The 24,326-nt window shown below is 37.4% G+C and overlaps 1 protein-coding gene across 2 annotated transcripts in view; it reads left to right on the plus strand.

The window, feature by feature from the left end:
- Positions 1 to 24,326, plus strand: part of EPAS1 (endothelial PAS domain protein 1) — a 133,039-nt gene that overhangs the window by 69,787 nt on the left and 38,926 nt on the right. For both annotated transcript variants that reach the window (XM_070734574.1, XM_070734573.1), the window contains exons 3-6: positions 16,308 to 16,459; positions 18,614 to 18,698; positions 21,690 to 21,808; positions 21,907 to 22,109. In XM_070734574.1, the coding sequence (XP_070590675.1) occupies positions 16,308 to 16,459; positions 18,614 to 18,698; positions 21,690 to 21,808; positions 21,907 to 22,109 (559 nt within the window). The remainder of the gene's footprint in view (positions 1 to 16,307; positions 16,460 to 18,613; positions 18,699 to 21,689; positions 21,809 to 21,906; positions 22,110 to 24,326) is intronic.

Genomic DNA, 24,326 nt, shown 5'->3' on the forward strand with positions numbered 1-24,326 from the left:
GATGGGGTTATAAGTGTATTTGTCATAGTTATATTTATCATTTATGTCAGGCCTGGAAACCATCTTGAGCATTGGCTGTTCAGGCCTGCCACATTTAAGACTGGGGAAAACTGGGAGGAGGGATTGTATGGAGCTGGGGAGATGTGTGTTGATAATAACGTTCCTTTCTTGGAGAGTCAAGGCCACTGTCCTCTGCACCTGGAGAGGTGTGACTTAGGAGGCATCTTCAATTGGGATGGTGCATTGATAGGACCATGTGATGGACATGAGGGTGCTGAGGCAGGGGCTTGGATTTTCTTTTGGTGGGGAAAACCCGGAAGCTTTCAGATTTCCCAGATGTGCCAATATGACATCTCTAATAAAATGGAACTTTGAGGAAACTCAAACCTCAGAGTTTGCTTTGTTGGGGGGTGTTACTTGGAACCCTGACAATTTATTTATTTGCTTGTCTCAAACTATATCATTCAATATGGCCTCAATATTCTGTGCCATAACAACTAGCCTAACTCCCTTAGATATAATGGATTTAACATGAAAAAAATAATTAAACAGGGGGACAGGGCAAGATAGCAGCTTCCATTCACTGAATATATTTAACAAAGCTAGTTGCAATCTGTTCAGGATAATTTAATTTGAATTCTTGCTCTGAATAGACATTGGACTTGACAACGCTATCATTATATAAAATTCTTGAAACAGCAAAGTAGACCTTAATAAATCAGATCGTTTGCAAATAATGGTATTGTTATAAGTAGCATCCTTTCACTGGAACAATTTTCTATATCTCACAACTATCCATATGTAAGAGAAAGCTACTTGTGTGCTTGCTTTTCCTAGGAGTCATTCTTTAAATGTAGTATGCTACTTTTGTGTAGAAGATCTTAGAAAATTCATCAGGCACTGAAATCTTTAATAGGAAAAGGCCCTTGTTTAAAGATTTGGTTAGCTACTCCAAGTTGGCGAAGTTAATATTTTAAGCTACAGTATATGAGCCAAGAGCCATTCTAAAACTAATTTCTTTTTCTTCCTGGCTATCTAGGAAGGAAATAGAGCCAAGTATCATTATTTTATTTTTTGAACTGTTGCTTTGATAATGCTTGTCAGAAGAGGAAAGCACACTGGAACTAGGCTACTTTTCCTCAGCCTGGATCACTCTAGCTCTGTTGGGTTTCAGCTCCAAAAATTCCTAGCTATAGCTGTTGCCCATGCTGGCTGAGAATTCTAGGCGCTGAAATTTAGTATTTCTGAAGGCTTGGAGAAGGTAATTTTGGACTTCAAATGTAAAAGACTTCATATTGAAGTTGCCCAAGAAATAATTCAAAAGTTAAAATCTATGAAGCTACTTTGTGGATCAGAGAGCAAAAAATAGGCTCATAATTAAATATTCTTGAAGTCATCCTTGCTGCTGATGTGGTCTGCAGAGATACCGGTATTGCATATCTGGAGTTAGAAACCTGTGATTTCTGTTGAATGCCAGCATATAGTATATAGACTTCTATATTTTCCATTTCCTCCTTTCTTGAAAGAATCAGTTATGCCAGGTACTTAAAAGGAAAACTCCCAATTGCCAGAAGTAGTAGTTCTTTGCCTTGAATTTGAATGGGATAACATTTTGAATCAAAATATTGCATCATTCTTTTGGCTAAGTGCTCTTGATATATGAGTGGGAGGGAATTAAACAGTCTGGATTACAACAGTAACAAAATGAGCGCTGCATATTTTCCTTTTCTTCTCGGGCATGTTCTTTTTCAAAATTTGTCCTTTGCTCATTTTCAGTTAAGTGTCTCAGTTATTTTTTCCAGCACCAATTGAGTTTACAACTTGGATTTGTAATTTGTCTACGGAGAGGGGCGGCATACAAATCTAAATAATAATAATAATAATAATAATAATAATAATAATAATAATAATAATAATAGTTGTTGTTGTTGTTATTATTATTATTATTATTATTATTATTATTATTATTATTATTATTATTATTCCAGAATTTATAATCTTATTTTTAAGAAAATTAGGTACAAAAGATAGTTCACCTATCAATGGAACATATCAGTGGAACATAATACAGTGATACCTCATCTTACGAATTTAATTCATTCTGTGACCAGGTTCGTAATTAGAAAAGTTCATAAGACGAAGCAATTTCCCCCATAGGAATCAATGTAAAAGCAAATAATGCGTGCAACCCTATCCCAAAAGTCACCCCTTTTGCCTTGCGCCGCTAGGAAACCCCACTTCCGAACTTCTGTTGCTAGACGAAGCGCTGGGATTCCCCTAAGGCTCCCCTCGCTGGGAAACCCCACCTCCGGACTTTGTTGCCAGCCAAAGCGCCTTTCTTGCATTGCTGGGATTTCCCTGAAGCTCCCCTCACTGGGATTCCCCTCATTTTTGCCGGTGCTGCTTTGAATCCCAGCGAGGGGAGGCTCAGGGAAATCCCAGCACTTCAGCTGGCAACGGAAGTCCAGAGGTGGGGTTTCCCAGTGAGGGGAGGCTCAGGGAAATCCCAGCGCTTCGGCTGACAATGGAAGTCCAGAGGCATGGCATCCCAGTGGCGGCGGCTCAGGTTCGTAAGGTGAAAATAGTTCAGAAGAAGAGGCAAAAAAAATCTTAAACACCGGGTTCGTATCATGAATAGTTTGTATGAAGAGGGGTTCTTAAGGTGAGGTATCACTGTATTTTATTCATTAGAGAGGTGAAGGCCATTAATATGTCTAGAGTATAATTTCTCATTAAGTGTCACATGTTTTGACCACTTATCTAAATCAGGGATTGGTAATATATATTTAATATTCAAAGGAATAAATAGACCTAAACAAATATCACTCGGTGTGATATTTTATGGACATAAAGATGTATTCACTAACTAATGAAGAATATCAACTGTTAATGGGAAAAACAACTGCCTATATGCTATTATGAAAGAATAGTGTTAAACGTTAATTGAAGGTATTGAAACTTACTGAACCTATTAAAATAAATGAGAGGCATCCATCTTGTCTTAGGTTTCATTATTTTCATTAGTAAGTAAATCTTTCATTTTAAAAAAAATCCTAAAGTTTAAGAATTAGAAACTTTGTATTTGGACTAAAGAAGTGAATAAAATGATCTTAAATGGTTGAATAATACCAAAACATTCTTTTAGTATTTATAAAATATATGTTTAGTATACTTGTGTTTGTGGGGGGTGGAGAGTTAGCAACAAATGGAGTAAAGCAAAGCATCTGTTGTAAATGTAATCCTCTATAAAAGATTTTAAAAATCAGGAATATCTGCTTAGACAAAATTTTTAAAGATTAATAGAAACATAGAAACATAGAAGACGGACGGCAGATAAAGACCTCATGGTCCATCTAGTCTGCCCTTATACTATTTCCTGTATTTTATCTTACAATGGATATATGTTTATCCCAGGCATGTTTAAATTCAGTTACTGTGGATTTATCAACCACGTCTGCTGGAAGTTTGCTCCAAGGATCTACTACTCTTTCAGTAAAATAATATTTTCTCATGTTGCTTTTGATCTTTCCCCCAACTAACTTCAGATCGAGAAACATTAAGCCAGGGTTCTTAACCTGGTGCCTTCATTCTCTTGCCTGGAAAATAATGGGAGGTATCAAAATAAAATAATCAAAATATTTCCATTACTTGATCTATATTTTATGCTGATAATGGAATTTTTGCTGATTTGTCACATTTTTGTAGCATTCCCTTATAAAAATAATATTTAAGTTAAATCTTTTACTTGAAACAAGGAAGAGTTTTCAAGCTTAAACCTTAGCTAGTAATAAATATTTTGTAGGTTTAGAAGTACTGTATAATTATATTATACATAGAACTTTATTTCAGGAAAAGAAAAAAATGTAAGATTATAGAAAATATTTTGGAAAATCTACTCTATCAGATAGTAATTCCTTACAACAAAATTATACTAAAGAAGACAGTTTGCTTCTTATTTGATCAAATGAACATCAGTAAGTCATTTCATATATATTGATAACAACAACAATCACGACAACAACAATACAGCAGTCCTGTTTTTCTGAATACTATACAGACTAAAATATAAACTTTGCTAAAGTCACCTAAAGGTCTGGATGTGATCTTTTGTATCATTTCATAATAGGAAATGTTATTCCCATGTCTTTGAGTTCAAAAGAGTGCAGTATACTAAACCTTGCTTTATTCTGGTTCCTTCTTTACTTAGTAACCCATTTCCCTTTGATTTTTCACAGTAGGCGGCTGAACAAGAATGCTGGGAAGGAAACCTTCAGCTTGGGGGTCTGGTGCCCTGGCTGAGATTACTATTGCAGGAAGCTAACTGAACAATAGCTGTAGAATATTTTTACTATTTTCTTCTTGGTATTCTTGGCTTGACTGGTATTCCTCCCTGAAATACTTTACAGGGGTATAGCTCGTTTAATAATGGAATAATTACCAGAAATCCAATAGATGCATTAAATTAGGCTACATGATCTACTTTATAGGATACCCCTTTCTTTGAAGGTATCCTCTGTTCATCCAGCTGCCCTGGTTTAAACATAGTTAAATGTAATTCATGCATGATGAAATTGCCAGCACTTTGAGTTTTACCATCAACATTAAGTGTCTCAATGGGACACTTAAACTGAGAAGGTATATTGCAATTTGATGTTGCTGTATTTTTGTTTATATTGTAATTATCTCTTCTTTTAAACAGCCATGCCTTTTGGTCTGTTGCTTTAGCTATCAATGGACAAGAGTTTGTTCTTTTTTATGTATGAAGATAGAAAATCCCACAGGTGGAAAGACTTTAATGTGTTAAAATACTGAATAGTTTTGTTCAGTTGTTCTTTTGGGAAGAAATACCTGTGAAGGACATGAACCAATTCAGGTAGTATGTATCCCAGAAGACTGATCTACTTAGTACCCAATTTCCCTGCAAGTCTAATGAACGGTTAAATTTCCAGAATTTGTTCAACCAAGCAAATATATAAGATGAAATGAAATTCAAGTGACTTCTGACATTTTAGCCTTGGACAATGCAAATCAAAGTAGATAAGGTGCATGTTCCTATGGCTTTGAGTTTACAAACCCTGGTCTGTAAGAGGCAATAGTACACCTGAAAACCCATATATAGTCTTCAAGTTGAGCTGAACTCCTGTTGACTTAATGGAAACATTCATGAAGCTTTATTTATGATATCGGGGTGGTTTAAATTGTAGTCTCAGAATTATTTTCCAGTTTGCCTATCTTAAACTATAGCATAGATTTTCTGAAGTATTCTTCCATTTAAAAAAATAATCAACCCTATGCAACATTTTAGATTGCCCCAAATAAACCATATGATTAACTTGAGATCGTCTAAGACAGAAGAAAATTTCGCAGGATGGTGTCTATATTTTTTTTCTGGGCAGGTGTGTGTATCTCTTATGGCTGACTCTCCCATTTTTATTTTCTAAGAATGTATATTGTCCCATGTAAAGCCTTGAGACATTCTTAAATAAATATGGTATTTTGTTTTGCAGCATGTTTCCTTCCTTTTATATTTTTAACTTAAAAGCATCAAAGGAAATAAGTGAAGTCATGTTGCGTGGGGAACTTCCTAGGCCTCAAGGGAGGTATTGACTAGCTCAATAGAGGCAGTGGGCACCACATTGCCTCTCCCTAATAGAGACATTCCCAGAGAATGTTTCTCTTCAGTTTAGGCTAAGGAAGCAAAGGTTATATTGATCATTTTTCTGAAGGATCATCATTTTTTAATTTATTTATCAAACTTCTATGCTACCCATTTTGCTGAAATTCATTCCTTTTTGCCTCCCGTTTGTGCACTCTCTCTCTTGCTCTCTCTCTCTCTCCCTCCCTCCCTCTCAGCAGCTGGAGGATACTCCCTCTGTCCTGTGGCTATTTGTGGTAAAAGTAATGGGGAAAAATAGGAAACGGAAAGAAAGTCATTCACGAAAAGTGAATTGGGAGGGAAGGTGTCTGAATTTTATTTAGCAGAGCCAAAAGGCTACCATGGGTTATAGCTGATCCTGTTATAATTAATAACTTTAATTCATACAAATTCTTGTCAGATATTGGAGCAACTGGCATACAGTATTTCTAAGATAATGCACAGGATTTTCTAAATTATATAAATGAACAAATTTACTTAACCACTGTAAAACCAAGAATACATATTTGGCAGTAAATCCACAAATGAACTGTGGGTTAATTCTGACTAACGATAATTGAGTTTATATGACAATTCAGGTTGTATGTTGATGAATGAGAATGTGGATCAAAAGAATGAGAGGCCAGGTTTGTATATTCTCTTGTCTGCTTTCCTCTTTTTCTTCTCAGTATTTCATGCATCTATACCAAGGTATAAAAACTCCACAAACTATTACTTGCAAACTTAATATCAGATGCTGTATAAAGTAAGTACCGTTCTATATTGTCCAATTTCCCAGCAAATCCTAAAAAGGAAAAACACCTTGGAAAATCTGTTGTTTTCATCATACAGTTTTTATTTTTATTTATTCATTAGTCTTGAGAGAGGGGGGCATGCAAATATAATAAATTATTATTATTATTATTATTATTATTATTATTATTATTATTATTATTATGTCAGTACAACACAGCAAATGAGATCACTATGCTGGATTTCGTATTTCATCACCAGTCGGGCGCTTCCCAAGCACCTAGGACTGCGTGATGTAGCGGCAAATTATGTTTGCCGATCCCAGTAAAGCGGCCTTTTGCAATTGACAGATGGAGATTTTGTCAATTCCAATAGTTTTCAAATGTCCACTGAGATACTTTGGTACTGTGCCCAGCGTGCCAAGTACCACTGGGACCACTTTCACTGGCTTATGCCAGAGTCATTGCAACTCAATTTTTAGATCTTCGTATTTCACTAATTTCTCTAACTGCTTCTCCTCAATGCTGCTGTATCCTGGGATTGCGATGTCGACGATCCATATTTTATTTTTCTCCACGATCACAATGTCTGGTGTGTTATGCTTCAGAATTCGGTCATTCTGAAGTCGGAAGTCCCACAGTAGTTTTGCTTGCTCATTTTTGACCACTTTTTCGGGCTTATGATCCCACCAGTTCTTTGCCACTGGTAAATGGTAGTTCTGGCACAGGTTCCAGTGGATCATCTGTGCCACAGCATCATGTCTATGCTTGTAGTCAGTCTGTGCAATCTTTTTGCAGCAGCTGAGTATGTGATTGATTGTTTCATCTGTTTCTTTAAAGAGTCTGCACTTTGGATCGTCTGTTGATTTTTCAATTCTGGCTTTGACAGCGTTTGTTCTAATGGCCTGTTCTTGTGCCGCCAGTATTAGTCCTTCTGTCTCCTTTCTGAGTGTTCCACTTGTAAAGGAGACAGAAGGACATTATTATTATTATTATTATTATTATTATTATTATTATTATTATTATCCACCCATCTTGCCTCAAGGCAACTCTTAGGCAACACCATTATATAAACTATAAAACTGTAAACTATAAATAAATACTTCTAAAACAATAAAATAGAATTACAATTAACAGTAAAATTGCAGATGAAAGATGGGGGGAGGGAGCAAGATGCACAAGGGCGAAGTGGGTTTTCCTCTTGTCTGAAATGGTATAGAATCTCCTGCTTGAGCAGAGAGCTGGACTAGAAGACAATAGCAACAGTATTTAGACTTATACACCGCTTCACAGTGCTTTACAGCCCTCTCTAAGCGGTTTGTAGAGAGTAAGCATATTGCCCCCAACAATCTGAGTCCTCATTTTACCAACCTTTGAAGGATGGAAGGCTGAGTCAACCTTGAGCCTCCTGAGATTTGATCTGCCAAACTGCTGGCAGCCGGTGATCAGCAGAAGTAGCTTGCAGTACTGCACTCCAACCACTGCACCACCAGGGATCTCTTCCAAAGTCCCTTCCAGCTCTATTCTGATTCTGATTCTTAATCCATCAACCACCTCCAGGGTGATATTTCTCTGTTGAGGCTCCAAGCCAACTGGCAAAGCGAGGCGTTCAGGTTTTTATGGAAGTCAGAAGGGAGCTTCACCACTGGTTAGTTAGTTGTTTGTTTGTTTGTTTGTTTGTTTGTTTGTTTGTTTGCTTGCTTGCTTGCTTGCTTGCTTGCTTGCTTGCTTGCTTGCTTGCTTGCTTGCTTGCTTGCTTGCTTGCTCGCTCGCTCACTCACTTACTTACTTACTCACTTACTGGATTTATATGCCGCCCCTCTCTGGGGACTTGGGGCGGTTTACAGCATATAAAAGAACAATACAAAATATCTTAAATCCAATTTTAAAACTAAAACTTAACAATCTAAAACCCCAAAGATTGTCCTTTGAACAAATCATGAAATATCATAAATTATCCTACAACAAATTGGCTTTAACCACTGAATTATGGTTACTCTCTCACCCTCCCATCAGCCTTGTCTTTGTTATCCAGCAGTTGTGTGTCCTTGCACCAATATCTCTCTATTGCTCCTGGAGATAAGGAAGATGAAATTCCTTGGGAGGATCCAGGCATAGGACTAACTCAACATCATAGCAGCCTTCATATCTGAAAGAGGCTATAGATCATAGTTTAATGGCCCAAAGGAATGGAACTATTTTGAGCGCCATGCAAAAATTGTTTGTGGAAGCACCTTTGATCTTAACACACATTTTTCCTTGTAACATTCTGATTATTTTTACATTACTTCCCCATATTTCCAGCATTTTAATGAACTTTTCGGTCAAGAAGGATAGATTGATATCATCCGTGATAAAGCTTTATATTTAGCATGGTGCCATTTAAATAAAATAATATGCACACAAATAAATGTAGACAACTTTTCTAAATCTGAGTTTCAAATTTGGATCTCACTTGAATCATTTACTTTTGGACAGAGATTCTGATTATTAACTCTTAGCTGCATTCTAAAAAGTTGGAGTACAGGAAATGAAAGAAGCATCTGTGGAAACATGCTCTCCTCCTTTAGGACCGTGTACATCCTGACAGTAAGAATAAATCAAAACTTGTTTACAAAGGTTATTTTTAGCATGAAAGAATATCTTCTTTGAATATTACAGTAGATTAAGAAGACAAGGAATTGTTAGATAGTGATTATTAACATTAACATTATTAACATAATATCTATAACTGATCATTTTCTTTGTGAACAAGGCTTTCATTTTCAAATATAGCACAACCTTCCAGTATTAGGTCAAGTGTATTCCTTGTATATTCCTACCCAAATATTATCTTCAACACTAGCAGTGCTATGTCACACAAACATACACTTCAGATTTTTTTTGTTCTCTGGGTGATGACAACAAAAAATTCTGTCCATTACAATAGATCCATGGACTTATTTATTCTTACGTTATTGTATGCTTTAATGTACTGTAAAAATGAACAATTAACACAATGCAATAAAAAGTTATTGTATTTAATTATTTTATTTATTTGTTTGTTTGTTTTGTCAAGTACATATTTGCAGTATATAAAGATATACAATGTTCCCTCAATTTTTACAAGTTCGAACTTTGCGAAAAGTCTATACAACAGTTTTTCAAAAATATTAATTAAAAAATACTTCACAATTTTTTCCCCTATACCATGGTTTTTCCCACCTGATGACATCATATGTCATTGCCAAACTTTCATCCGCCTTTAATAAATATATTTTTAATAAACTTTAATAAATAAACATGGTGAGTAATAATCTAAATGGTTGTTAAGGGAATGGGAAATTGTAATTTAGGGGTTTAAAGTGTTAAGGGAAGGCTTGTGATACTGTTCATAGCCAAAAATAGTGTATTTACTTCCGCATCTCTACTTTGCGGAAATTTGACTTTCGCAGGTGGTCTCGGAATGCATCCCCCGCGAAAATCGAGGGAACACTGTAATAATATTCATGTACATGATACGAGTAAGAAGGAAAAAATAAGAAGAAATATTAGTTATAATAATATTCATATGCATGGTACTAGTAAAAATAAAAGAAACATTAGAGACATTAGGACAGGGGATGGAAGGCACACTGGTGCACTTATGCACGCCCCTTACTGACCTCTTAGGAATCTGGAGAGGTCAACAGTGGACAATCTAGGGGTAAAATTTTGGGGGTTAGGAGATGACACTACAGAGACTGGTAATGAGTTGCATGCTTTGACCACTCGATTACTTTATTAAATTAAAGGATATTTAATTTAGAATTTGAATGCCACTCAGCCCAGGTTTTGATTGGCAGAAAAGAGCTGCAGGTGGCCATCCAGGCCAAAAATGAGGCCTGCACATGGCAGCTCCCCCGATCCACCCCGTGCTCTCTTTTGGCTGGTAAGGTGCTGCAGGAGGCTGTATAGGCAAAAAATAACCCCTCCCGGCACTTATTTTGGCCCAGCAGGGTTTTATTTTTATTTATTTTTATTTGCTATTCCCCCACTCTTGCTGGGCCGCAGAGAACTTCAATATTGATACAGCCCTCAAAGAAATCCAGTTTTGACACCCCTGCCTTAATCACTACACCAAACTGGAACTCACTATGGATAATACAATACCCAGTGCCCCAAAGGCTCTTATGGCCCTGAACCTGTTGTCTTTCAGGAAAGAGTTAAGGGTGAGGCTGTTCTAGCAGACTCTGAGTTAGTTTTCTGAATGGTCCCACAGATTACCAGCTGTGATATATCTGATTTGTTCTTCCCAACATGTGTGTTTTACTTTCTATTGTTTTAACTATCTGCAAGCCTTTCAGTCACTAATGAATGGGCAGTCTTAAAAGTGGATTGACTGGCAATTTTGAAAAGGATATCTGCCTGAATCAATGGCCTGACTTTCTTTAACATTCACAGCTCTGATGATACTCAGTTATACAACTCCACCCTGTGTCAACTTCTATAGGCATAGCTTGGAGTTTTCCTGCAACTTCTACTTTCCATTGTTCAGAACACTGCAAGTTAATTATATTATAATTATAAATTATAAATTATAATTAGATATTATATTATATTATTACAGTGATCCCTCGAGTATCGCAAGGGTTCCGTTCCAAGACCCCTCGCGATAATCGATTTTTCGCGATGTAGGGTTGCGGAAGTAAAAACACCATCTGCGCATGCGCGCCCTTTTTTTTCATGGCCGCACATGCGCAGGTGGTGGAGTTTGCGTGGGCGGCAGGCGGCACCCAGGGAAGGTTCCTTCGGCCGCCCAGCAGCTGATCTGCTCCGCAGCGTGGCAGCAGCGAGGAGCCGAAGATGGGGTTTCCCCGTTGCCCAGGCAAAGGGGAAACCCCATCTTCGGCTCCTCACTGCTGCCGCGCTGCGGAGCAGATCAGCTGCTGGGCGGCTGAAGGAACCTTCCCTGGGTCTTCCCGCCGCCCAGGCAAAGGGGAAACCCCAAGATCGCTTGCCGCTTGCCCGTCACCCGCCTGCCCGGCTGCTCGCTTGCCGCTTGCCGCTTGCCCATTCACCCGCCCGCCTGGCTGCTCGCTTGCCGCTTGCCCGTCACCCGCCCACCCAGCCGCTCGCTTGCCGCTTGCCCGTTCACCCACCCACCCGGCTGCTCGCTTGCCGCTTGCCCATCACCCGCCCACCCAGCCACTTGCTTGCCGCTTGCTGCTTGCCCGTTCACCCGCCCGCCCGGCTGCTCGCTTGCCGCTCGAGAGCAAGAGGGGGAGAGATAGAGAAAGAGAGAGAAGGAAAGAAAGAGATGAGAGAGGGATGGAGAGAGTGTGAGAGAGGAAGAAGCAAGATAGAGAAAGAGAGAGAGAAAGAAAGATGAGAAAGGAAAGGAGTGACGTCATCGGGTGGAAAAATCGCGATATAGCGTTTCGCGAAGATTGAGATCGCGAAAATCGAGGGATCACTGTATATATTATACAATATATTATATATTATATATATGATTATATATTATATATTGAACACCCAGTTCTTATCTAGAAAGGACTGCAAACAGCAAACAAACAAAAAATCTTAATTTAGAAAATACCTTTCTCAGAAAAGGAGCCTATATTTGGCACTTGTTACAAAATGTCATTAGGAAATTATTTAAATACAACATAAGACAATATTCATTTTGCAGCCACAGTCAAGCAAGATGGGTGGGTGAGCAAAACCATTTCCTTCTCTGCTCAAGTGTATTGAGGTTCAAGACAATGGTTCCAGTAGCTGCTTCGAATTCTCAGTCTATTTCGTCATTTTTCCTGCTTCCCAAAGTCTTCACATTTCTTTCCTTTTTGTTCTCATAGGCTTGGCTGTAATAGCAGCCAGAGGAAAGTATCTGTCATATATGGCAGGTACAGAGGAGAATCAAATTCACTCTTTTGACTTCTGTTCTCTGGAGCTCGATTCCAAAAGACACTTCCATCCTCCTGCCTAGAGGTTCTTTTGCATCCCTAATTACCTTTACCTTGGTGGGAAAGGTCTCTGAGAAAAGAGTAAAAGACAAAGAAAAGAGGGAAAGGCAGCTGTCCAGCAGGGCACATGAACGTATGCTGTGTTTATAGCAATAGCACTTAGACTTATATACCACTCACATAGTTATATGTTTTCACTCACTTATCTACGAATAGGATGGATGGATCAATGAATGACTGCAGTATCTGTTTTTGGCTCTCCAACATCCAAATGCATACACACACACACACACACACATACATACACACACACATACATACATTTATTTATTTATTGGATTTGTATGCCGCCCCCCTCTGCAGACTCGGGGCGGCTAACAACAATAATAAAAACAGCATGTAACAATCCAATACTAAAACAACTAAAAAAACCTTATTTTAAAACCAAACATACTTACAAACATACCATGCATAAAATTGTAAAGGCCTAGGGGGAAAGAATATCTCAGTTCCCCCATACCTGGCGGCAGAGGTGGGTTTTAAGAAGCTTACGAAAGGCAAGGAGGGTGGGGGCAATTCTAATCTCAGGGGGGAGCTGGTTCCAGAGGGCCAGGGCTGCCACAGAGAAGGCTCTTCCCCTGGGTCCCGCCAAATGACATTGTTTAGTTGATGGGACCCGGAGAAGGCCCACTCTGTGGGACCTAACTGGTCGCTGGGATTCGTGCAGCAGAAGGCGGTCCCTGCGATAATACATACATACATACATACATACATACACACATACACACACCTACACATATGACATGTTATACTTTGTTCCCCACACAGTATATAATTAACCTTTGCTATGGAGGTTTTGCATACTGTTAGAGGTAACATGGACTGATGGCTCCCTCCTCCATTAATTCTGTCTACTAAATTCTTTTTTTAACTATCTGAGACATTGGATGGTGTGTTTTCTCAGTCTGAACTAACTACCGTAACTAAATGGGAAGGAAGCCCCATACACCGCAACATCCATTCCATGTCAGTGAACCAGTTAACTTCCTGGCCTTTGGTTCAATGGCCATTGTGATTGCACTGAGATAATTAATTTCTCTTCCCTTCAATCCCTGCATGGCATTCTAACACATATAAAGGATCAATTTTAATCTTTGTGACAATCTTTTGAGTGAAGGTAAGTGAGACTAAATGGCAAGAGATAACCAAATGATCTTCAAGCACTATAGAGGCAAGAATCTTGCCTCTGTTATCTAGTTGAATTTTGGCATCTTTACCAAGCAATTGGTATATTGATTGTTTTCCTTTTCTTTTAAAAAATAACCAAGCACTTGCTGTTTTGAACATCCACCTTCTTAACTTCATCACATTTTGAGTTTTTTCCCCTTAACACTATTACTACAGCTATAAGGTACCATCAGAACCATACTTTAGAACTTCATTGATGACCTATCCTTGTTTATATTTCCTAAAAATATCCATTTTTTGTGTTTTTGATATCAGATATCAGATTTTCACTAGCAAAACCACATTGAATTCCTTGGTGCTCCATTTTTTCCTCATTGGAACTGTTTGCAGTTGCACTTTTAGTATCACCTTAGTGTAAGCCCACCTTCCCTGGGCTAATTTTCCCATGAATTCTCTTGTCATATTATCTTTTTAACCACGGCCTTTGTTGATTAAAATATCTTTTTAAGAATCCAAATAGGTACATATTTGACTATATTCATCTGCAATATTATTTTTAAAAATCTCAAATTTTATTTTTCTTGTTTGAAAGGAGAAAAATTGCACATGGCATTTTAAAAACAAATTGAAAAAATATAACCCAGTCTTTTGCTGGGTAATATTTCTGTACTACCAAAAGGTCATGAATATGGTTAGAATATATATTATGCATAAACTGACCGAGCCCTATTTCCTGGCCAATCTGAGATAATTGCTGAAATCATAACAATTTGTCACTTTTTAACTTTTTAACTTTTTAACATAGATATGCGTATTTTTAAAAAGTACATATATCTATATCTATTAAAGTTATTTCTGTTAAATATCCATCTTTCACAAACATTTAATGGAAGTAATTTACTTGAGATAGAAATGTATTTCTTGTACTAGATAATGTCATTAATGAGCAGCCAAGTCTAATCAAGAGAATACATAAATCTATGTAAGTGTCCAGCACTTTTTCCCAATTTGATTGACCCTTCCCAAATGTCCCCAACAAACATAAACATTATCTTTGGTGGAACTAGGATGAAGGATGGTATCCTAACTAACTTTAGCTTTACCTTCTGTGAATTGACCCTTTACATGATATGCATTTTTGATCCTGGGATTCAGTTATATTTCAAATGTGATTTGGGATGGAGAGGAGGAGGAAGAGGAGGAGGAGGAGATCATGATTTCATGATTCTTGGATTGCTTAATTTTGAAGCAATTAAAGTAGTTTTCAATGGCCAGTGATGCTAGCATTTTTTTCTGATTTTACCAAAATATAGGAATATTTATTTGTAATATATTATATAATTATAATATTGTGTGAATGGTAATTGTGTGAAAATATAATTCTCAATAGCTCTTACACCTACCCTGCTGTTATGCCCATGTTGGCATCCCCATGTTGCAAAACAAGAAAATAGGGCTAAGGATAAAAAAAACAGTGGTGACCTTTAAGCCCCCTATTAAATTTATCACTAGTGATTATTTGTTAACTCAGTCTTCTTAGTTCATAATACTTGTTCCTCTGCATTTCTAGAGTGTGCTAAAATAGAATCAATATGTTTTCTGCTATAGCTGGCAGTTATGTGTCAACAAGAAAAGCCAAAGTGAAGAAAAATAAAAGACAAATATAAAAGAAAAGAAAGAAATAATCGTTGGCAAAATGAGAAAAGGAATGAAAAAAATAATTTAAACTTTTCTCTTGGGTTTAATGGAAAAAGACGGGGGGGCATGGAACTTTGATGTTATATGTGTTGATGGCAGCAAGATTATTTTATGCACAAAGATGGAAGGACACTTTAATCCCCATAATGGATGAATGGTTGCAAAAGCTGATTGAGTTAGCAGAGAAGGCTAAATTTACTGCTTTGATAAAAGAAAAAAACACAACTACTTTAGTTTCTACTTGGAAACCGCTTCTGAACTTTGTGCTTAAAGTGGAAAAAAAATGAAACTTTGATTTTGGGTTTACTGATTACATAGATTTGCTGTTATAGAAATGGCTAATTTATCCTATTATGTAAAAGTAAAAAGTTGAGATTCGATGTTACTTATTCTACTGCACCAAAGGGAGTCAGAAGTCAATGTATTTTACTTCTTCTATACACTTTTCTCTTCCCTTTTTCCTCTCCTACATTTTCTATTATTTGCTTTTGTATTTTTGTATATAAACTAATAAAAAGGTAGAAATGGCAAGCTAAAAATGGGAAGTCATGGATGGCTAGGTCTAGAACCTCCTATTTTTCTTTTCTATAATGATTCTGTGTTGGGGTTACTATGGTTTAACATCTGGTTTAAATGTATGGTACTAAAACATGCTACAATTGTGTTTATTTAGTCCTGGAAAAATAGTAAGTAATTGTATATTGAGATTTATTTATCTATGACTTTATAGGAATTACTTCCAAATTTATATCCTACTAGGGTATATTAATTATCACATGTAATTTCTATAGAAATACCTTTGAATGCTAGTTTGGTGATGTTCCTTCCTATGCAATAGGTAGAGAGTATCCTATTTTTAGTATCCTATCTTATATGTATATTTAATTGAATATACACTACATTCCAGCATCCTGTATAGGACTTAATGCTAATTCAACATCCCACTGTTTAATTTACCATTGTACTTTAAAATGATTGTATTATTACTTTCTGGTTAAATTATGTATTTCTTACGTATAGAGATTTTCATTAGGTTATGGTTAATTGCTTACTATCTTTCCCATTTTACTTCTTTTTGGCTCCCTTTCCCACAACCCATGCCTGCAGTCTCCACCCACAATGAGAGAGAAATTGAGACAGATCAGCAGCTCGATAACTTGTACCTGAAAGCTTTAGAGGGATTTATCACTGTCATCACACAGGATGGAGACATGATCTTTTTGTCTGAAAACATCAGCAAATATATGGGCTTGACACAGGTAAGGGTATTATCTACTCGTTTCTCATACAAGCTGGATATAACTCTCTGCTCCTTCTCACATTCTGCTCTTGGCAAAAGGATTTTTTAAAAAAATAAGATTGAACAAAACATTTTCTATATATCCCTGAGAGACAAAGGATACCTGTTCTGGTGTCTCTGCAGCATTGTTCCATTAAATGACCAATGCATTTATGTAGGATTAGAAACACAAGAAGGTGTTCTAAAGCCATAAAGGTTCTATGTATGCAGCTGTGTAGTGTAGAGAAATAGGGAGATTTGCACATATATATTTGCCCAATAAATCATACCATAAGTTTGGACAGAGGGTGTGAGATATTTTGTACAGATAGGATTCAGCCATACATCCTCCTTCTGTCTTCTTATCTTTTTCATTTCACACTTATTTAGAAACATAGAAACATAGAAGACTGACGGCAGAAAAAGACCTCATGGTCCATCTAGTCTGCCCTTATATTATTTCCTGTATTTTATCTTACAATGGATATATGTTTATCCCAGGCATGTTTAAATTCAGTTACTGTGGATTTACCAACCACGTCTGCTGGAAGTTTGTTCCAAGGATCTACTACTCTTTTAGTAAAATAATATTTTCTCATGTTGCTTTTGATCTTTTGATTTTCAACTAAAGATATGGGTGAGTTTGAAAGTATTATTAATAAGGTCAAGTCTGTACAACACAGCTCACAGAATGATCAACCCTGGTCTACAGACAATGCTTTTAAAAGCCAGGCTGGTGGTGGCAATGCTCCTTATTCATGACCTTATCATGGGTGAGGCAGTCAATGTGGCATATGTAACTGAGACAAGGGTGGGCTTGAAGAGAAGTATGTTTTCTCCCTCGGAGGTATGCCCAGATGGATTTTAAGTTTACAACTAGCTGTAATACCTGAGCAGAGGGAATGGGGTGGAAGTTGTCATTCAGGAAGGTCTAATGGTTTTCGAATGGTTTGTACCACAGATAACTGAATATGAATCCCCAGGATTGAAGTTGGGGTCTAGGTGGATGTGTTGCTGCTTTCTGGACTTCCTGCTATGCAGCAACTTCATTGCCCGAGGTTGAGAGGTCCATGGAGTCTTCAAGTTTGATTATTTGGGGAGATTTAAATTTCCTTAATGTGACATTAACACAGGAGTCCACATGGTTACCATGACTTCCATAGATTAACCCAAGTTACTGAAAGCCCAACGCATGGTGTTAATATTGTGCTGGATCTGCTTTTTATCTCAGGACATTACAACATAATTGGAGAATGTTAGCATCAGTCTTTTGTAGGAATAAGATGACTGTCTGGTTACCTGTTAGCTAACTGGGGCTGCCCCTTGCTTCAGCAGGAAGGAAGGTATTATTTGATCAGAACGTCCCAGTTTTTCTCGGAGTTCATTCAAAGTTTTAATCACCATCTGGAATGGGAATCCTATGGGAGTTGGGACCAGATTGTTGTATAATTCAGTTATGGGTACTTTGTGCCTTTGCTTCTAGAAGAAACCCCATTCTCAAGTGCTCCAAAGTTTCTGATGCATCCTCAAACTGGGAATTCTGCCAAAATTTGGTCCCTTATCATCTGTTTCCTCCCACATCTGCTCCTGCTGAATCGATCTCAAGTGGTTGATTTAACTTGCTGGCTTTACTGATTTCTCCAAGTCAGATGAAACAGTAGGAGTTACCTGCAAAGTTTTTGATCCTGTGACTCCTAAGGAAATTGATAGGCTCCTCATAACTATCAGTCTTTTTACCTAATTATTAGGACCATCTCCCTCCTGGTTTATTAAAGCCTGCCTAGAAATGATATGAAGTTGGATTTATGCAGTGATAAATGTTTCCAATCCTGGGAATCCCTTTTCTTGGTCATACTTTTATCATTACATACGTGGATTACTGCAATATGTTCTACCCGTGTCTGTCCAGCTTTATCATGTTGATTTTATCACATTCTCCCATGTGGTTTTTGTATGTTTGAGGATAGATGGAATTTTTATCCACCCATCTGTCTGTCTGTCTATTTCATTCATTGTACAAATAAATTCATTTTGCAATTTTTTAATTTATTCACCTTTTTCAGTTGATTTTATTCTGCCAACAAGATAGAAATGCCATTCTTGGTTTGTTCACCACCCACCCCCATTTTTCTAGGTGGAATTGACTGGCCACAGCATTTTTGATTTCACTCACCCATGTGATCATGAAGAAATTCGGGAAAATCTAAGCTTGAAAAATGGTAAATATTTTTTTAATGTACTTGATCCCTTGGAGGATTTATTATAACATTGAGGATGAGTTTTCCAAGTTGCATTGTGTTCCCTCTAATTTTTTTTCAGGGTGAGCGGAAAAGTATAGTCGGTCCTCCGCGCTAAATTTGAAATTCCCCGGGCTGAGAGGTAAAAACCTCTGCACTATAGCGCACTGCGCAGCTTAGAGGGAACTATGATTACATGTACATATTATTTATGGGCAAACAATCCCTGGTTGATGGTTCAGTCAGAGACTCCTAATTGTTACTTTGTATTGGTGTGGGCTCATCCTTGTATTCTCATCCTTGTATCCCCCTAGTTCTTTCCTCTAGGTCAGGGGTGGGCAATTAATTTTGCCATAGGGCCGCATGAGAAATTGGGATGGTTTTAGAGGGCCGGACTAATATAATTAACTCAGTTCTACCCAGTACTATATATTATTGGGTAGAACTAAGTTAATTATATTATAATTATAAATTATAATTAGATATTATATTATATTATTATATATTATACAGTATATGATATATTATATATATAATTATATATTATATATTGAACACCCAGTTCTTATCTAGAAAACTTGGACCGACCTCTGCGGGCCAGTCACAGACAGTGGGTGGGCCGCATCCAGCCCTCGGGCTGCATTTTGCCCAGATCTGCTCTAGGTCAATACAGGAGTATCAGGAGAATCCAGTCTTTTAAAACTGGGATGTGTCCACTTTACCTACCAGGTTTCTGGGCTCATCTCTGGTTTGGGGAACCTGGCTTGGAAAGATGGACCAACTCAAACAGCAGTTGACTGTATTGAGAAGAATGCTGAATTATAGCAGCCAAATTGTGTAGAGGTGTGTTTGTCTGTGTTGTGAAGCAACAGAGATATCTTGGTGATGGTACACCAGCCCAATTACCAGTCAGGTGTTATTCATAATTTTTCTGAAAGCATTTTGAAAGCCAAAATGAATAGGCTATCCAGTAAGGATATATGGGTTATCCAGTGTCCCTTCCTAACCATCGTTGCTCAGATCCAATACATATGGACAGTGCTGGAGAAGGGCTGTGCAGTCCTACCAATCACCACTGCTCAACTTCATCACTACCAATCATCACCTGTTTTTCGGGCTCCTAGTGAGCATAGATTTAGCACCACCATAATACTCCTATTTTCCATACCTCATTAGCTGTTTATCACTTAGATTCACCCATGGAAAACACTTGTGCAAAGTCTGGAGTATATTTTGATAGACATACTCATGGACATGCTAGATTAAACCCACCAGACTAGCCATCTATCAAACTTATCTTTTATCCCATATTAAGGATAATAGATGAAAGATGCTTTCATGCCAGTTGTGACCTTTGATGGTAAGGTAGGGAGCCAAAGTCAGTGCAATCTACCCATCCCTTTCTTTAATTCTGTCTGCACATAGACTAGTCAGAAAAGACTGGTGCTCTTGATCTGAAGGAAACTGCTCCTCCATATATTATCTAGTGCCTATTCAAATGTTACTTGACTGTATCTCTAGGAGAAATTGAGGGAGGTGGGAAGCTAGATTGACCTTTTCCTTTCCCACATCTCCTTAGCATATGAAGACAATACCAGCATCTGGGTCATAGAAACTAGGAAGTTGGAAATTGGATAGAAAGGGAGATATTTTGCTAAAATCTAACAGAGCAAACCCAATTAAATAATAAAATCAGTTTATAGCAGGGGTGAAATTCAGCAGATTTAGACAGGTTTTGGAGAACTGGTAGCAGAAATTTTGAGTAGTTTGGAGAACCAGCAAATACCACCTCTGTCTGGCCCCAGGAGTGGGGAGGGAATCGGAATTTTGCAGTATCCTTCCCCTGCCGCGCTCGCCAAGCCAGGGCCACAGGACTGGTAGGGGAAAATTTTGAATTTTACCCTGGTTTATAGGCAATAATACATTTGTGGAATATTATTTATTTTTATTTGTTTTAACCATATCTATTGAAACATTGCATATATAATTATATACCATATTAAATGGGTTAATTTTTAAGATGTCACATGTTTTTTTCTCTTCTTGTTTTTTTTCCTGATTAAAGTTGTTAGTTCCTTCTGCAGGAAATAGTTCTGAGTAAGAGAGCTTATTATAACATCCACTACCCATCTAGAGGGAACCTAGATCAGTGTTTTTCAACCTAGACAAGTTTAAGATGTGTGGCCTTCAGCTCCCATAATTCCCTAGTTACCTATAGTGGCTGGGGAACACTGAGAGTCAAAGTTCACACATCTTAAAGCTATACAGGTTAAGAAACAATGATCTAGAGGATCAAGAAACTATTTATTCTTGTGAATAATAAAGGCTTTAGAACAGTGGTTCTCAACCTTTCTAATGCCACGATCCCTTAATACAATTCCTCATGTTGTGATGACCCCCAACCATAAGTCTAGTGCCAATTCTCCCAAAAGAGCTTTTAGCTGATTGGCAGGAAGGTTAGAGGGACACACCTACTCTAAACTCCTGATTGGTCGGATCGTAAAAATATGTTCCAAGGCAACAAAATAGAAGCTTTAGTTCCTAACACCATAGGAAATTTGTTTTTTCTTAGGATCTTAGGCGACCCCTGTGAAATGGTTGTTTGATCCCTAAAGGGATCCCAACCCCCAGGTTAAGACCACTGCTTTAGAATATAATCAATAGAATAGAAGACTGTTCTGGGAAAATGGTAACTTGATTTAGTTAATAATCACTCAGAAAGGTAGCAGATTTACAGTAACAAAATAGTGAAGCTAAGTAATTTTCTTTATAACAAAAATGATTTTCTCAAACCTGGGCTGCCTGCTAATTAAAATCTGATTATTAATAAAGCAATAACTGGTTTATCTTGCAAAATTTCAATCCTCCTTATAAAATGACATCCATAGTAAAGATTTAAACCTTGGAAATTCTGACAGAAAGTGAATTGATATATATTTCCAGAGCTAATATATTATATATATTTTTCCTTAGGTCCAGGTTGTGGGAAGAAAAATAAAGAGATGTCCCTGGAACGTGACTTCTTCATGAGAATGAAATGCACTGTTACTAACAGGGGCAGAACTGTAAATCTCAAATCTGCCACATGGAAGGTAATTTTAGTGACAATGGCTGAAAAATTCAATCCTATTTTTTCACCATTGTTCTGTATTATAACAACATAACTATGCAAACAAATTTTACATTTCAGGTTTTGCACTGCACGGGACAAATTAAGGTCTACAATACCTGCCCTCCTCATGCTCTGTGTGGTTTTAAGGAGCCACTCTTATCCTGCCTTATACTGATGTGTGAGCCGATTCAACATCCTTCCAATACTGATATTCCCCTGGACAGCAAGACTTTCCTGAGCCGTCATAGCATGGACATGAAATTTACTTACTGTGACGACAGGTAAAATGATAATCTCATTTTTGTTGGGAGACGTAAGCAGCCTTGTTTATTTATAAAATTACTGTAGAATTTTTAAAATTCTTAAAATAGGGATAGACATATAGACATGGCAGAGTTGTAGTATGTTACACTAGATCATCCAGAGTATTTAGTGGGAGAATTTCATTCTTGCAAATTGAAAAATAGTGCTGTGGAGGCTGATCTGTATTAAAACGTTTCTTCGTGTCATGTTATTAATATTTTTTAAATGAATATATCCAAAGGGAAAACATTGAAAATTGTTATCTCTCTCCTGTAATCTGAATTGGTACTGCCAACTATATTTTCTTTTTTTTTCTGGAGGCTTGAAATTTGATTTATTCATAGAGGATGAATCAAATAATCTCTTCATGAAGGATAACCTCTTCATGTTACACAGAAGGATGTCGTTCACTAAATATCCAAAATGCTAAAATAAGAAACAAAACCTTTTTCTCAAATAAAGATGATTTTTTAAAATGGAAAGATCTCAATAAACAGTAACTACTCATATAGAATCATAATAGAAAATGTATTTTATTATACCTCATTTGGCCCAGCATTCAGATTAGGACTATATATTTTTTATTTTCTTGTTTTATTTATTTATAAATTTTATTTGCCACCCATCTCGGGACTACCTGTCATCTAACAATATATAGGAGTTGTATCCAATCTGTATTTTGACTCTGCCTGGAACATCAGGTGTAGGCTGGCTATCCTCGGCTACTTTTCCTCAAAAATCTGAGCTTTATGATTGTTCTTCAACTAACTATAGCTTCCACATATAGCATAGCGCCAAATGTCACAAAGCCTTAATACACAATTTTGCAAGGTTTCCTTTTGCAGTGTGGATCATTTTGGAGGACGTAAATATTACTGATACATGCGGGTAAAATTAAGCCAGAGAGTTTTATAGGCCCATTTGCCTATAATTTTATTTACTTATTTTATTGATTATTTATTTATTTATTAATCAGATTTGTATGCCACCCCTCTCCGCCGACTCGGGGCGGCTCGCAGCAACAACAATACAATGTAAACAAATCTAATATTTAAGTTAATTTAAAACCCCAATTTAGAAACCAATCATACATACTAGCATACCATACATAAATTTTATAAGCCTAGGGGGAGGGAAAGTATCAATTCCCCCATGCCTGACGACAGAGGTGGGTTTTAAGGAGCTTACAAAAGGCTAGGAGGGTGGGGGCAACTCTGATATCTGGGGGGAGTTGGTTCCAAAGGGTCAGGGCCGCCACAGAGAAGGCTCTTCCCCTGGGTCCCGCCAAACGACATTGTTTAGTTGACGGGACCCGGAGAAGGCCAACTATGTGGGACCTAACTGGTCGCTGGGATTCGTGCGGCAGAAGGCGGTCCCGGAGATATTCTGGTCCGGTGCCATGAAGGGCTTTATAGGTCATAACCAACACTTTGAATTGTTACCGGAAATTGATCGGCAACCAATGCAGACTGCAGAGTGTTGGTGTGACATGGGTGTATTTAGAAAAGCCCATGATAGCTCTCGCAGCTGCATTCTGCACGATCTGAAGTTTCCGAACACTTTCCACAATGAAGGTTATAGAGGATATAGTAGAGAAGAAATACAAGATATAGGAGAGACTATAGGACAGGGGACGGAAGGCACTCTAGTGTGCTTATGTACGCCCCTTACTGACCTCTTAGGAATCTGGAGAGGTCATAATATCCATTTGTAAAATAGATTGGTGAGGGGAAAGCTTGCCAAGAAGAAGAAAGGAAAGTGAAATGTCCACTTTCTCTAAGGGATTGAAAGGAAAGGATTGATTACCTTTGGTCAAATACTAAGTCACAAACAAAGAAAAAAGATGAACCAAACTTATACATATTGAAAGCCAGGTAGCTAGACTAACCTCTCACTGCACCTGAAATATAATAGAAGCCTGTAGCTTCAGAGACTGTGGCAATTATTAATTCCCAAAAGCTTATGTCCTTTAGTTATCTAGTGTATTTGTGTTATACAGATTGTTTTTAAATATTCCTGTTGAAGAGAAATTGTATTTTGGAAACAACTACCAGGATATTACTCATTCAGGAAAGAGAATTCATTATATGTCCCAGCTTCATTAGTATTAGACGGCATTTGACGATAGCTATATAGTTTCTGTTTTCAAAACATTAAATATTGTTCTTTTTACACCACCAACACCTTATCCCCAC

The sequence above is a fragment of the Erythrolamprus reginae genome, chromosome 1 (genome assembly GCF_031021105.1).
Source record: "Erythrolamprus reginae isolate rEryReg1 chromosome 1, rEryReg1.hap1, whole genome shotgun sequence".
NCBI classification, from domain to species: Eukaryota; Metazoa; Chordata; class Lepidosauria; order Squamata; family Dipsadidae; genus Erythrolamprus; species Erythrolamprus reginae.